This window comes from Hemibagrus wyckioides, linkage group LG01, assembly GCF_019097595.1.
Source record: "Hemibagrus wyckioides isolate EC202008001 linkage group LG01, SWU_Hwy_1.0, whole genome shotgun sequence".
In the NCBI taxonomy this organism is placed as follows: Eukaryota; Metazoa; Chordata; class Actinopteri; order Siluriformes; family Bagridae; genus Hemibagrus; species Hemibagrus wyckioides.
The window spans coordinates 21,686,407-21,702,670 of record NC_080710.1 but is presented as its reverse complement, the minus strand read 5'-3'; the positions used below and the strand labels follow the sequence as shown (position 1 = coordinate 21,702,670).

The following is a 16,264-nucleotide window of genomic DNA, read 5'->3' as shown; positions in this document are numbered from 1 at the left end:
AACAGTAAATATCTGGTCGACTATTCTATGAGCACAAGTCCTGAATGTTCCTCCTGAGGGTTTCTCCTATAGGTTCAACTATAACAAATTCTCCTTTCCAGAATCCTGATATAGACTTTCCTGAGAGGCTGAGAAGTGTGTATTTGCTATAATTGAAAGAAACCATTTTGTCTCCCTTTTCAAAAATAGGAAACACCATACAGGTTTGCCAGTCCAAAGGCTTTTAACCACACAGCCTCTAACCTTGTGCAGTGCATCCAATTTTCTCTACCTCTGCAACCTTGCCACTATGAACCAATCACACAGATGGATCCAAAACGCAAGGGATTTCAGGCTCTTCCTCCTGAAGAGAGATTTTGCCGACTGGGTTCTTTCCGTCTTCCAACAATACCCCCAGTAAGAAATCTCTCTCATTATCCTGAGAAACCATGTAATACTATTTATCAGCACTCCAAAAGAGTAAACATTTTGTTTTTTATATGTAATCATGATAGTACATGGTAAAATATCAAGTACTAAGATTTATGCATGTCTGTCAACAGTGTGCCTTGTCTTTTGCCTCAATTTACAGTTTTCACTATCAAGATGAAGCCAAGGTTGTTCACAGAATTCTCTTGGTACCATCCAAAGTAAATCTCCACCTCACACTCGATTGCTTCACTGTGTATGTACTGAAATTTACATTTACAGATTAACAAGTTCTCTGCTTTAGAAATACTTCAAATTTTATATGATCAAAATTCTGAGGTGTTTAAAAAGTATATTTTTGAACAATGACAAATTCAGGTCAGATGGAACCATTTCATTCTGTAAGCTCAAATACTGTTTCATATGGTCCTGTCTGTTTCTTACAAGCAATCTTTATTAATCATATTAAATATATAATAAATGTTGATATCATCAGCAGAGGAAGATATTTCGGGCCTTATTAAGACAGAGTATGAGCATATATGCTTATATTCTGGTCATGGGGTAAAATTAAAAATAATAAATAGATTAATAAATACTACTACTACTAGTACTACTACTACTACTACTACTACTAATAATAATAATAATAATAATAAAAGCCAGAATAAATTTGTGGGTTACCGTTAAAAGACTGTCCTTAGCTAGAGGTCTTAAAAACTCCTTTTAAATAAACATAAGCATGTGAAACACGTAAAGCAGGGTTCTACAGAGGATGAGAAGGAACGCGCCACACTGTGGTTGTCTTTGTAACGAAACGAATAAAGTTGTTTTTGAACAACATGGCGGCGCCCAGTTATCGGTGTGAGAGCCGTCTGGTCAGCCACTGAGAAAGATGAACCGAGCATGATATGGACTGGACGTATATTAAAAGTGTCTAAATGCCTCGAGATATTTTTCGGGATTGCCGTTATTGTGAGTACTGTGTTCTGTTAGCTTGTCTCGTTTATGTAGGACTTCATTTTTTGTACTTCTCTAGCTATCTGCAGTGTTTTCTACACCTGACCCTGGCGTCTTCGTGCACGTTGTTGTTGTTTTTTCTTCCTCAAATTAACGACACACCTATGAAAAATTTATGGATGTGTTAAGAAGCAGGGAAACGCCAATATGTGCTGTATTTGTAGTGTAGTATCAGGATAGGAAATCACTGACGTAAGCTATATGTTTTTAAAGATCTTGGGTTGATGTTGTATCTTAAAATATCACTTTCAAATATACATTTATTTATTTATTTATTTATTTAGTGTTGTGTTGTGTTGTCCCTGCCATCACTGTATTTGTTATGCCTTCAATGAGAAAAAGAAGTCACAAAGGCATTCCACGTTAAATTGTTGACTAACCTTGAGGTTATATCCAGTGATGGTTTCATGCTTATTGAAGGTCCTTTATTATCAGTTGTAGTCCTTTTCTATGTTATTGAAGAATAGAATCATGTCCCGATGCTGCTAAGCTGTTGTGGCACATTATCAGTTCAATTTATTATCTTTTTAAAGATCTGTAACCATAGCAACTAACTCTCTCTCTCTTTCTCTCTCACACACACACACTCTCTCTCACTCACATACACACACAGTGTTTCTCTCTCTCGCTCTATTTTATACACATTTAGTGACACACATTCTTTATTTTTTCCTTATTTCACTCTTTTCCTCCCTCCCTCTTTTCATGTTACAAAAAGCAGCTGGACCACTCAGCTGTGATGCAGAGCTGGGACTCAAAGCTTGTGGGCGTTTGGTTGAGAATCATTGCTGCAAAACACCTTTATCCTCACTAATGCAGTGCTGTCAGAAAGAATCCTAGTCAGTAGCATACTTAAGGGCATCAGAGAATGTTTGCGTCTGTAAATTGAACCACCTTATGAGGATCTGGGAGTTGTTGTGAAAGAAACCTACCACATCTCAGGCTTTTTGACCCTCTTCAAACATCTTTTGCACAAACAGGAACAAAGTCCTAAAACTACACGCAATGCTGATTGAAAAGAAAATTAGTCAATTGCCTTTCATTAGCACCTTTGAAAAGCTATTGTATCTGCTTTATTATTTAATTTCTAGTTTCCAAGGTGATTGCTTAATAATCCCCTTACAGTATCCCATGTTGCCATAGTGACACACAGTGATGAGGCTGGCTTTGGTGCCTGTTGGTTTAGTGTGTTGACATTTTTGTGATGGTGGAGGATTTACAGTGCAGTAGTTCTGTCTCGGTGTGCTTCCGGTTGCTTTTGTTGATTTGTAGAGTCTGAGCATCATGTTAATTTTTGTAAATCATATTTAGTGTTTGGATGACAGAGTTGACAGACTTTGTATTTCTATATGTGACAAATACAATTTGAACTGCAGCAAAAATAACTGCATTTTTATTAATTAGAGAATGACATGTCATGTGCCTATTTGTGGTTTTTAGTAGTATCCCTGCAGCTTGTCAGAGCAGGTCCTCTGTTCTAAAGGATTTGCTAAGACTGAATTCTTACAGACCGTTGCAAAGTGCTGACACTAGAGACTCCTTCCCAAATATTAAAACGTCGTCATACAGAAAACTTCACTCTGCTAATGATGTATTCTTTGTTAAATAACACCACATTTTAGTCCGTTTATAATTACAATTAGATGACATGTAGTTTAATAATGAACTAATAAATTGTGTGTAAACTGAATTATCATTTCTAAGCCATCCTTAATGTCCTTCAGTAGTCCTAATGACTTTTATTTACTTTTTTCCAGGTGCATGATGCTTAAAACCTGTCAGTTTGGACTGTATTCTGTGGGACTGCTGAAGCAGGCAGGATGCCTCCGTCCTTGGTTCCTCCATGCCACACCTGCCATCAGGACCGGGATTCGGAGCTTGTTCAGCGAAAGTGGAGTGTGGGAGAGAGATTACAGGGCAGACACCAGACGGAGGGTGGAGACATGGTGGCATCCACGCATCCAGGAGCAATGGCACAAAGACATGAAGGAGCAGGTGGGTGACTGAATCACATTAGTAATAGTCATGGTTCTAATGGAGTAGAATTCGGAGTGAATCCTATAACTAATCATGTGAAAATAGCTTCATTATTGAATGGATTGCATCCACCATCTGTCCTGCTTGCTTGCGGATTTGTGCATGCACTACACTGTGTACACACGCTCAGTGTTACAGTACTGTAGTGTGAATTTTCACTTCATGTGTTGGAAAAGTGTAAACATATTAAACTCTCAGGGTCTGATTGCTTTCTCCTTACTCAAGTATTTTCAAAAATCATCAACCCATCAGAGCGGGTTGTAAGTCTTCACAGATAAGTGGGGAGTTTGTCTGGTTCATACTGGAATCTACTGCTTGCCTTCTGGGCTGTAAAATGGGTACACTAAAACATGGGCTCTCAAACATTTATGTAGCCATAAAAGTCTTTAACTGTACAATAAATACTACAGACCCCCTCAGCACATGTTTACAGTGGATTCAGAAAATATTCAGTTTGGCTCTTTAGTTTGGTTCATTTTATTATCTTAAAGGTTTCATTAAAATTGATTCAGTGTATCGGTTAATCTATACAAAATAATACTTAATGATGAATTTAAAACATGGTTTTATTAGGGCTGTCAATCGATTAAAATATTAATCGCATGATTGTCATGAGTTAACTCATGATTAATCGCAACTTAATTGCACATTTTTATCCATTCTAAATGTACCTTAAATTAATACTTTTTTAGTTTTTAATACTCTAATCAACATGGGAATGGACAAATATTGAAATGTATGTTGTTTATTATTAGTGAAACCATACTCAACATAGAGCATGAAGACTAGACATGTTTCAAAGGTCATAGATATTTTTCTTGTTCATGTCTATTAAACATATGAAAAAAAGAAAGAATGACTTCTTTCTTTGCACTGAGCTATTTACTTACACAAGCCTGTTAACATTTTCAGATCACTTCTTCTAAACATGCAGAGTGTACATTTATTACTGAAACCACCTTAAATATAGAGCATAAAGAACATTGTTTGTTCATGTTTGTCAAATAACTTGTTCATGACTATTAAACACATGAAGAAAAGAACATAGAAAAAACAGGTTCACATCACATCTCCGCTGAACAGGAGAGCTCTCTGCATCAGCTGTATGCTTCGCCATCAAGTGATATTTTAAACTCGACGTGCTGCGGTGATAACTTAATTCACATCCACAATAAATGCAGACTGTTGTGTTGTCGACAGAACAATCAAACATGGTTTTATATATAAAGAAGACGTTTTTCTTTCTCAGTTTCGTTTTGCTGCTGCATCTCCCATTTCCCAAACTAAAGGCAAGGCCAAGGGTCAAAAAGAAAATGCGCGCTGTGTTAATCGCGTGTTAATAAAATTAGTGCCGTTAAAATGAATTTGCATTAACGCATTATTAACGCGTTAATTTTGACAGCCCTAGACTTTAATTTAAAATTAAATTTTTATTATTTTATAATAAAATTTATTTTTTATTGTATCAGGGATATAATTTTTTATTTTATCATATCAGGGAGATGATCATTGGGAATGTATTGATTACACTGACAGGGCTTCAGAAATCCTGAGTATCTGCCAGAACCATCTCAGAAATACTCCAGCAATCAGGGCTTTTATGATCGAGTGGCTAGACAGAAGCTATTTCTGAGTAAAATGTAAATGACAGGCACTTAAAAGAATAAAGAAGAAAGATTCTCAGGTCTGATGAGAAAAAGATTAAGTTGAAAATTGATTTGAGCTCAAAGCAGTATGTCTGGCAAACCCAGGTTCGGCTTATCAGCTGGCTAATATGTCCCTATGATGAAGTATGGTGGTGGAAGCATCAGTGACAAGGACAGGAAGACATGTTAGAATTGAATGCAGCTAAATAGAGAGTCGTTAAATTAAGCTTGCCCAAGGCTGGAGTGACTTCGGGACAAGTCTCTGTATGTCCATGAGTGGTTTAGACTTAAACCCCATTAAATATCTGTGGAGAGATCGGAAGATGTCAGCTCACAAGTTCAGGCCTCATTCAGTCTGATTGAACTTGAGAGAATCAGCCAAGAAGAATGGGAGAGTCTGCTTTTACAGAACTGAATAAAATACCTTAGAGTGTGTGTGGTTGATTGATTGATTGATTTTTATTAAATTTATTTTAAATGCATTTTCAAAAAATGTTTTTAGTGGTTTTTAGTTTAATTATGGGTTATTTTTGTAAATTGACGGCAAAAAAAGTAATTATTGTAATTTATTTAATTTATGTTTTAATTTAATCTATAAAACAACAAATGTGTAAAAACTGAAGTGCTAAGACAGTCTTCCAAACCCGCTGTATTTCATATACATTATTTAAGTGTTACAATACATTAATATTGTCCATATATTTGAGCCTTAGAGCTGACACACTGCATCCAATTTAACGTTATTTATTGGCTTGAATTTGTTTCTGCCAGTCAAAAGGATAATAACTTTAAATAATAGAAAAAATGAGATAATGATAGGTTGTGTTTTTCAAAAATGAAATGAAATGGTATATGAATGACTTGCAAAAATGAATTAGTCAGACTTGGCTATGCTTCACTGAACCCTGGCAGTCCCCAGACCCCACTGGGAAATGACCTTGCTAGTGTATGTGTATTATTGGGCTGTAAAATGTGTATTTGAAATTCATTCATCCTCAGTAACTGCTTTATCCTGGTCAGGGTCGTGGTAGATGTGTAGTCTGATGGGACTGAGGCACTATTTACACACATTCATGCTGCGCAAACACGGGGTGAGCGAGAGAAACTCCACATAGACAGTGACCCGAGCTCAGTATTGACCCGGGGAACCTGGAGCTGTGAGGCAACACTACCAACTCCACCACTGTGCTGCATATCATTCAGACTTCAATCAATTATAACATTTTATTATTTAGTTTATTTATTTAGTAACATTTATGCCTTCAGTGTAATGCAAGATTTTAACTAAATTGAATTAATAATTCCAATTTATTATTTTTAATTTCTCTTCCTTGTCTCAGTTACAGTAAGAAACTCTAATGCTACTCTATTTTTGTTCAGGAAAGCCATGCATTAAAAAAAAATGTGTATACATTAAATATTACAGTAATTTTCAGGGATTTATTTTTCTTTAAAAAGTATAAAATGTAGAATTTAAAAAAGTATATTTGCATGTATCTTACACAGATATGTGGCATTTATCTAGAAAAACAAGGTTGTCTGTACCAGTAGTTTTAAAGACGGTATACAGTATATCAACTACTCGTTTATTAATAGACGGAAACTCACAATTAAATCAAACAACAAATAGTTGATAATGACAGGACTACTTTATTATCAGATTTTTTATGGCTTTGTTTATTTAATTTTTCCTATTTTTATGGGGTTTTTAAATCTAATTTTCCACCCACCGTAATGATTAGTTAATCCATTGCATTTCCTGTGCAAAAATCCTTTCTTCATCACACAGATAGGACGAGTTCCTATATATTCTCACTACATTGGGATAAAGCTCAGGGGCCCAGCAGTGGCAGCTTGGTGTACATGGGATTCAAACTCAATCTTCTGATCAGTAATCCAACACCTTCACCACTAAGCTAACACATCCCCTATATCTATAATCTGTCTACACTTAAGAAATACAACAGTTTGAGATCCCATCACAGAAAAGGCATGACTTCCTGTTAAGGTTAATGCTTATTTAAAAACATATAGTATACACCATTTATTCAGATATTTTTGGAAGTATATAATGTATTATATCTTCCTCTGTACCATAGCTTCCCCTGCGCTTTGACCCGAACTTCCTCAGCTGAGATATATGCGAAGAAAAGAATTCCACTGTGCTGTAATGTGTGTGTGAAGATAATAATGGCTTCTTTCCCCTCATTTATTCTTCTTCTTCTATTAGAAAATATATGATAAATGACAGAAATTTATTCGGGACCTTTTACTGAAACTGTTAGTCAGACATAGCATGCCAAGCAAGCAACAGGTCTGTGTAACATAAGCGATGTTCTGTCTGATCTACACTGATCTACACTTCTGAAAGGGAAAGGGCATACACAGAACAGTCTAGAGTGTGCTTCTGTATTTTATGTTATATGAGACTTGATGACAAGTTCTGTGGTAGAGAATGTCTACTGGTAAATATAACACATTTCATTTAAAAATATCACATGAGACAAACAGCATATTTGTGTTTATTCTGGTTCTCCATGCTGGTATAATGAGTATCATTACCGTAAACACACTTTGCTCTGCAATTACAGGCTGCATAATCAGAACACTGTTGTAGATTATGATTTTAATGGATTTTGGACGGATGAGGGCTTGCTTTTACACACTACTCATCTCACAGACATATGTTGGTTAAAGTGAAAGCATATATGTTCTATGAAATTGTTTTGGTGTGATAGATGTGGGTGTAGATGGCCTTGTTAGATGTGTACGTAGGTTTGTCTGATCTGCTTTCATAACATAAGCCATACATTAAAAAGAAAACAGCTGAAAAGGATCCGAGCAATGGACAAGGAAGTATACAATACCGTAATATTCTGCCCTGATGTCCATTTCCCTGTATTCATTTAATTCAGCACCATTTTTTAATACTTCAGTTGAGTCAGTGTCTGTAAAAGATGAATAGATTTTCCGTAGTGTCGGTCTGTAATTAATGTTCATGCACACTCCTTTTTACTAAAAATACTTTGTCCCTTTAAGCCATGTCCAGATCATTAAAGGCCTCTGACATATATAAATGGTTCTCTGGTCTACCTGAAGTTTCATGTGCCATTTCATTTATTTCGGATAGTCCAGTGTGCTTTTCTCACAGCATGTGAAAGAGAGAGATTAATCTAAACGGTGTGATACTATACTACAAAATACTGAGCCATTATCTCTCCAGTTCTGAATGAACCACTGCCATATGGTTTAGTCACACTTTCAACCCACGTTTAATCCGAAATTGAAGTGTATTTTCCCCTTTCACATGTGGTATTTTGCTGGGAATTGAGTCCAAATCTTTTAGGAGGGTTGTGCTGGAGCAGTTTTACTGTCATTTTAGCAGCCTGTGAATAATTCAGACATCTCATGACCTGAGCTGATTAATGCTTCCTGAACCAGCAGCCTTCTTCAAGCCTTTATGAATCATTAAAAGTTCTTAAAGTGTGTGTGTGTGTGTGTGTGTGTAGGACCACAGCTATGAGCATAACATCATTTTGCAGATTTCTATTATATAAAACACGTTCATTTTTTAAATAACAAATTATCATATAACAGATTTAAAATGAAGTGAAGGTAACAGTCAGGACCCGGTGGCAGGTATTATGTCTGATGGTGAAAAAAAGCTTGTTAAATCTCTATTTGTTTGTCAGTTTCCTTCTTTATGCTTTAGTATTGGAGTTTTAATATAACATGTTTGCCAAAGCATCATATGGCTGCGACCTGCAATATATAGAGCTTTTCAGTTTGCCTGCCTGACTAATGAAACAGTTAGGCTTTAATATTTCTTGTTATTTGTTATTCAGTGCACCCAGAAGAAGAAGTTTTACGTCCTCTCCATGTTTCCTTACCCATCTGGACGTCTGCACATGGGCCATGTGAGGGTCTACACCATCAGTGACACCATCGCTCACTTCCAGCGCATGAAAGGTCATCAGGTAGCTGTTATACAGAGAATTTCTCCAAATCCTTAACTGTTATAATGCGGTGCTATGCCACGTGGCATGCTCTAAGTTCTTTAACACATCTAGCTGTAAATATCAGGAACCAAAAGCTTATATGCTCATTCATTTTGATCTCAAATCTAATGTCTTCTGTGAACAGCAAAATCAAAAGGATTGGCTTTGCCGTTCCAATACTATCAGATTAGCTGTATTAAATACATCTAGAAACGTTCTTTCTAAATATTTGTTCTAAACTCTTTTCCTACATCCCGTTTTCTGTCATTCAGTCTGAATCACTTCGTCTGTGTGGCCGTTAAATAATCTCATTATCCAGCGCTGTCCACTCCATGCTCATGTCAGGGACATGCAGCAGCTGCTGGGTTGTATAAATGCAGCACTTTGTATAGGTGATGACTTAATGGACCTGGGCTTAGTGTCAGCACGGTTGCAGTAGCAACAGCAGCAGCAGCCCCAAAGCCACTGATTGAATTGGAGCCTGGCATTGCTCAGTCAGATATCCTTATTACGGAAGGCTGGCGGGGGAGCGAGAGAATGGCCGAAGGGCTTGATCATGTGGTTATGATCGAGCACAAACACAGTTGTTTTGAGACCCAGGCTGTAATGTCCCATGACTCCATTTGAAAAACAGGAATACAGTAACCACGCTGTAATGCTAAGCATGTACTAGTCTACCTTGCTTCCAGATAGATGTATAGATGACACTTATGTGACAACTTTGACTTGTTAATGGACAAATCTTCCCTGAATGACATTTATAATTAATTGCAAAAGATTAATTTTAGGATTACATTTTGAATGAACAAACTAATTTCATTGACATGTTGGTTAACCATTTCCTACATTACACACAGTGTCCAAACCTGCAAATTGTGTTGCTACTGGAATTTAACCTTCACTTTGTCTCTACCTAAAGATAGAGTATAGTATGTCCAGCTCACCCACTTCCTCATCTGTATAATGAAACAGCTCAGTTTCAGCTTTCCCACTATCAACACCATCACACTTATCATCTCATAGCTCACTAATTAGCTGAGCCCAGTATGTAGTAACTCGGCACAACTATTATACAGCTGCATTGCATTCTGGAGCGTAGAGCTTGTTGCTCTCGACACTTGGATAATCTTCCACTGGATTTCTCATTATTAGAACATTGAATGTTGGTGATTATTAAGAGCGAGAAAAGAAGCTCTTGCTTCTTGTTTTGAGAAGCTAACACCAAAGCATTACCGTTTATACATTTTCCCCCACATTAAATACGATTGTAACTGTACTACCAAAGTCCCCGTGATGCCAGTGCAGCACAAAACCACTAACTTCTCACAGAAGTAATGAAAATGCTGCACCAGCCAAGAAATGAGCAGCTAAATCACTAAGCACGTAACAAATATTTAATGAGTTTGAAGATGAAGTAGACTCTGAAGCTAGTAGACATTAAATCTGTTCAGTCACCTGGAACTGTTACACACTGCTGGTCATGTGATTCACAGCTGTCTTGTTTGCCTTGTCTCATAGAATCAATTTGCTTTACACACATTTACATTGCAATCGCATGTATTAAAAGTTCCAGTAGTAGTAGCCGATATGGAAATTATACTTCAAGACCGGAACGCCTTTTCACTCTGATTCTAGCGCAGGCATTTTTATCTTTAATTTAATTTTGTCTTTCCTTATGCAACAGATGGTGTAAGATTGATTGATTGATTGATTTATTTATTTATTTTTTACCGAGTGTTCTATAAAATAGAGACATACAAAAGAATATAATGAGGAGACTGCTTAACTGATTCCATTTCTGGCTTAGCAGACCCTCTCCTGCTGCTTTCTATTAACATGGTGGTGTTGTGTTTTGTTGCTGTGTGATCAAACATTTGGCACATGGCCCATGACAGTGAGCCTGATGCTTCATGTTGAGTCCTGATGTGAGAGTGAGTCAACTAATAGAGCCAGCAGGAAAAGTGGACAAGACAGAAGCATATCAGTAATGAACTGTTTTGGAGGTACTACAGCGGGTTCAGATGGATAAACCGCATCTAGAGATCCCTTATCTTGGAAATTGCATTAGTTTCAGTAGTTGTAGATGATGTGCTATGACCTGCACCACACCACAAAGATAGGGAAGTCTATTTCAATAAGATAATAAGGCAAGAATATCAGGCTGAACAAAATCAACTGGCTGGTTTCTGTCTACTCGCACCCCTCCTTCACACCCTGTAAAGGAGACTAAAGTCAGGCAGAAGACAAACAAAAAGATGAAAGTAGCTACAAGAAAGCAAGGGAAAAAATACAGATGTTTCTGTCACACCACTGCTTCACATATTGAGTGTGTGTGTGTATAAGTGAAATTTAGGGATGATTTCCAGCATTAAAAGGCAACATCTTGATTTTTAATGTTAAGCTATATGCCACTTTCACACAATTTTTATATATTTTTTTGCACTTCTTTTCATTCATTTAATGTTAAGATGATGATGATAATAATAATAATAAGAAGAAGAATAAGTGAGACAATGTTAGTATGTGACTGCACGTTTGCTACAGGTTGTTAATTTGTTTGTCCTAATGACTTTGTCTTGTGGTGGTTCTGCCATTTCCACCCCAGTCTAATTAGCACGCTCAGGCTGTGTTATTTTTTCATGTTTGCCTGTCGTTCATACTTCTCGGTACAGTGGAGTTTTAGCACCCTCTTGGCTTCATAGCGAACAGCTTTGCTTAACAAATGCGGTGCAGGCAGTTACCAAGGATACTGATTCTCCTCCGCTTCAGCACAAGTGGCAAACCTTTCAGAGGCGAAGTCTCCTCTCTCTCTCTCTCTCTCTCTCTCTCTCTCTCTCTGTGTATCTCTCTTTGCTTCTCTCCTTACCTTTTGCACACTTTGTTTTTTTTTTCTTTTTTCAGCATCTCTCAGTCTCTCTGGATCAACGTGATTAAAAATAGGACTCTTTACTCTCATGTCCATGTTTAATTATAACAGTATTCGAGGAGGACATTTTATCTAATGGACAGAGTGAGACAGAGAGCCGGGGGAGGGGGATGGGATAAGATTTGATCATTGCAGGGATAAGACTAATGACATGATATTATATTAATATGAAACATTAAAGATATTTTTAAGTGACATGATTAATCATTTGCATTGTTTATGACTCACTGACAGTTCTCATCCAAACTGCACACCCTTTTTGTTAATTCTGTGATTTAATGTGCGTCTTCCTAAAGATCACAATTTTACCTCAACTAAGAACTGGTACACCGTACACTGTATAAGATCTAGTACTATTTCACATGACTCTTGGCTGCTAATAAATAACTCCTATATTCCGCTATTACTTCATGTCTGAGAGACGAATGCCTTTCATAAGGGCTTTATTTCATTATACAGAAGGTTAGTCCTCTGAATCCCCATAACACAATAATAAGGTGTGAAGCTGCAGATTTATTAGCAGGATATACTGTGGCCTTGATGAACCTTCTGCCTTTGGACAAATTTTTATCTCTAGCACCAGTAAAACCCTGGCCTTGGATCAGTGTCATTGACGGGCAAATAATCTGAATTTGCTTGATTTTCTTAAGTGCCATTTCATTCTTACTGGCAGGTTCTGAACCCGATGGGCTGGGATGCTTTTGGCCTTCCTGCTGAGAATGCTGCCATCGAGCGTGGCCTCGACCCTGAACACTGGACGAAGAGGTAGCTGTGTATGCGCTCCCTTTTTATCTGTTTTGTTTGTATTTTTAATATCCTGTTTGCAATACTATGGATGCTTGCGCGGCATTGTTTGCTTTGATAATATTTGTGTTGTGCGTGCGTGTGTGTATTTGTATGCTCATGTACATAGAAAGAGGTCGAATATGAGACAGAGCCCAGTGTTACTGCTGATTGCTACTCTGTAATAATCGAAATATTCACTGTTCTCTGACCTTTTCTCACTATCTTTCTCTTTCTCTCTCTCTCTCTCTCTCTCTCTCTCTCTCTCTCTCTCTCTTTCTCTCTCTCTTGAACACGAACACACTCTCACTGTTTGTCATTCTCTTAGACTGTTGTGTGTTAAAAATGATCTATGTATAAGCTGAAAATGCTGATAATAACACACACACAAACACTCAGGTACCATCAGGAATCCTCCACCTCCACACATCAAGCCATGAGATCTTTGCCAGTCCCTGACCTTTACTTTACATTCTCACTCTCCCTACAGTAACATCCAGTCCATGCGGGAGCAGCTGAACAGCCTGGGGCTGTGCTTTAATTGGGATAGGGTGAGTAGATAGAAATCTGACACGTATGTGTTTCTCCACAGGTGAGGAGCCACATTGCTTTCGGTACAGTCTGCTAAGCTTGCATCATTTCATCACCCCAACTATTGACTCCGAAGCTCCGAGTTAATGTTGCCATGATGCTTCCTGAGGCACATGTTTGTGAAAGTGACTGGTTACCATGTGAACAGACAGCTGGTATTCCCAGTCCTAACCGAAATAATGTCCCAAACTTCCAGAGCTGACACCTTGCACATGTCGAAAAATATATTTATTTTAGTGACATTCATTGTTTACATGCACAAAATACTTGGGTAATGTGTGTTTTTAATGCAGATAATCTGTTAATCTGATGCTTGGTTTGTATGAGTCCGTCTATAATCAGATTTCATAGTGTCACTTCAAATGACAAAGCTGTTTGTTTAACTGCATTTCCCACTCATGAGGAGACTGAAGGATTAAATACTATTGTACTATTTTAAGATAATATTCAGTAGCTTGTGAATCGTTGACCAAGTAAAGAAGTACTGTTAATATATGGGCTGACAACAGATCAGTTGATTAAGAAACCTTAATATTGATTCCAAAATATTTATGATTGCATAGTAATAAAAATAGTATAATTTTGCAAAATAGTATATTTTGATTCAAAGGTGCTTTTTTTTATGGTTATGTCCATATGCACCGCATATCTTATTTTAATAATGAGAATATCTAAAAATCTGATAGCTTTAATCTGGTATAAGATAATAAAGTAAGCTGGTTACAAGATCATATGAATAATCTACCTGCTTGGTGCTGTTACATTGATTGCACATGCCCTCATTGTTTGAATAAAAACGTGATTAAAGTTGCACAGAAATCAGTTTTTAATTCCAGTTTGTTGACAGGAGGTCACTACTTGCTTGCCTGACTATTACAAGTGGACGCAGTACTTGTTCGTCAAGCTTTATGAAGCAGGATTGGCCTATCAGAAGGAGGTAAGATATGATAGAAGTCTGTCCTAATACAAGGTGTTACCAACTTGGATGTATTAAATCTTTAGACCTTAAAGCATAAGTTTTAGGGGATAAATCAAAACAAAAACAAAAAACCTTCAACAAACATGTGTAGGAGTAGTAGAGAGATGCCACAGAGGGAAGTTGGCATATACACTACCAGTCTAAATTAGGTCACATGGCTCATAGAGGGTTTTTACTATTTTCTGCTATTTTGGAAAGACAAAATAAAATAAATACTGTGATTCTAACTTCTTTCAGTATTGGCATCTTTTTAAGACCCTTCATGAGGAAGCTTCACCCTAGAGGCTTTTTAAACTGCTTGTTTATGAATCCAATTTTATTTTTTCAGCCAAAACAGACTATTTTAAGTAAAACTTGATAATACATTAGAATTGTCTGAAGTGTAAATATTTTTATATATGGAATGAAGGGAATTATGTATTCAATTTTATTATATATTGAAGTTTGTCTAAGTAATAGTGTGTACATTGCTAGGAGTGTGAGAGTGGGACTCATGGTGAAAGTGGGACTTTCTATCCTCCGAGACATAGTGTGTTGTTTACACATTTAAGAGAATGTGGTGGGAACATTGGACACAACCTACTTACTAGAACATAAGGGACTATTGTCTGAAAAATAAACACTGAGGTTTTTTTTGTATGTCCTCAAACAAGATTTCCTGTGATTCTGTCCATCCGTGGTGTGAGGTTCACATAGACCTCTGGGAGAAAGTGTGCTGTTGTGGTATGGAGCATCGCGGCATTAGTCGATGCATGTAGGCTTTATTGTCCTTTTCCCATCACATACATACTGTATGTGATGGTATATATTATGTAGATTAAACGTGGACGTGAAATGTAACTGACACCCGAAATCAGAGCCAGGAAACATGATATCTTCTAGTTACTTCCACCTCAGAGAAAGAGTGGGAAGCTGTGCTCTCCTGCCTGGCAACATGACTTCAATTCCCCCAAGACATCAATGCACAGATACACATAGAGTGTCTTTAGTTAGCTCACAGATTTTTGCTCACAGAGCGCTGAAATATAATTAATACCAAAGCGGGTGTCTCTGTAGGCGCTGGTGAACTGGGACCCGGTGGATCAGACAGTCTTGGCTGATGAGCAGGTGGATGAAAACGGCTGCTCGTGGCGGTCTGGTGCCCGTGTGGAGCAGAAGCTCCTCAGGCAGTGGTTTATCAAAACTACCAACTATGCTAAGGTGAGTTAATACACAACCCAGGCACTTTAAGCCCTCGGAAAACAACTCAAATCAAAGCACTGCCTAGGTACAGAACATTTGTAATGCTTTAAGGAAGCCTGCATTTAACAAAATTTAAGGCTTATATGTCTGCAGTATACATGATTACCACAGATATGAATTTTTCCCGATACTATAAGAAAAACATATTTACTAAAGGCACATATTAGCATTAAAATAAAGTTTAAAATATGTCAAACAACATAGTGTCCTTGGCCATGTCACTGTTTTCTTTCACTTTTTCCCCTAAGAGATTTATAGTCCAGATTACTTATTACCAGTTTAGTGGTAGTCAAATGTTTAGACACATTTAGCCAGACTCTTGGGTGAATTTTCTTTCTCTCTCTGTCTGTCTGTCTGTCTCTTTCTTTCTTTCTGTCTGTCTGTTTGTCTGTCATATACACTATATTGCCAAAAGTATTCGCTCACCCATCCAAATAATCAGAATCAGGTGTTCCAATCACTTCCATGGCCACAGGTGTATAAAATCAAGCACCTAGGCATGCAGACTGTTTTTACAAACATTTGTGAAAGAATGGGTCGCTCTCAGGAGCTCAGTGAATTCCAGCGTGGAACTGTGATAGGATGCCACCTGTGCAACAAATCCAGTCGTGAAATTTCCTCGCTCCTAAATATT

General features: G+C 37.3%; 1 protein-coding gene across 1 annotated transcript in view; it reads left to right on the top strand.

Moving 5' to 3' along the window:
• The first annotated feature begins 1,227 nt into the window (after positions 1-1,227).
• The window catches only part of lars2 (leucyl-tRNA synthetase 2, mitochondrial), a 52,538-nt gene continuing 37,501 nt past the window's right edge, over positions 1,228-16,264 (top strand). Inside the window, exons 1-7 of the mRNA XM_058388139.1 lie at positions 1,228-1,383; positions 3,186-3,423; positions 8,957-9,088; positions 12,709-12,800; positions 13,309-13,369; positions 14,257-14,346; positions 15,445-15,588. Of these exons, the coding sequence (XP_058244122.1) occupies positions 3,190-3,423; positions 8,957-9,088; positions 12,709-12,800; positions 13,309-13,369; positions 14,257-14,346; positions 15,445-15,588 (753 nt within the window). The 5' untranslated portion in view covers positions 1,228-1,383; positions 3,186-3,189. The remainder of the gene's footprint in view (positions 1,384-3,185; positions 3,424-8,956; positions 9,089-12,708; positions 12,801-13,308; positions 13,370-14,256; positions 14,347-15,444; positions 15,589-16,264) is intronic.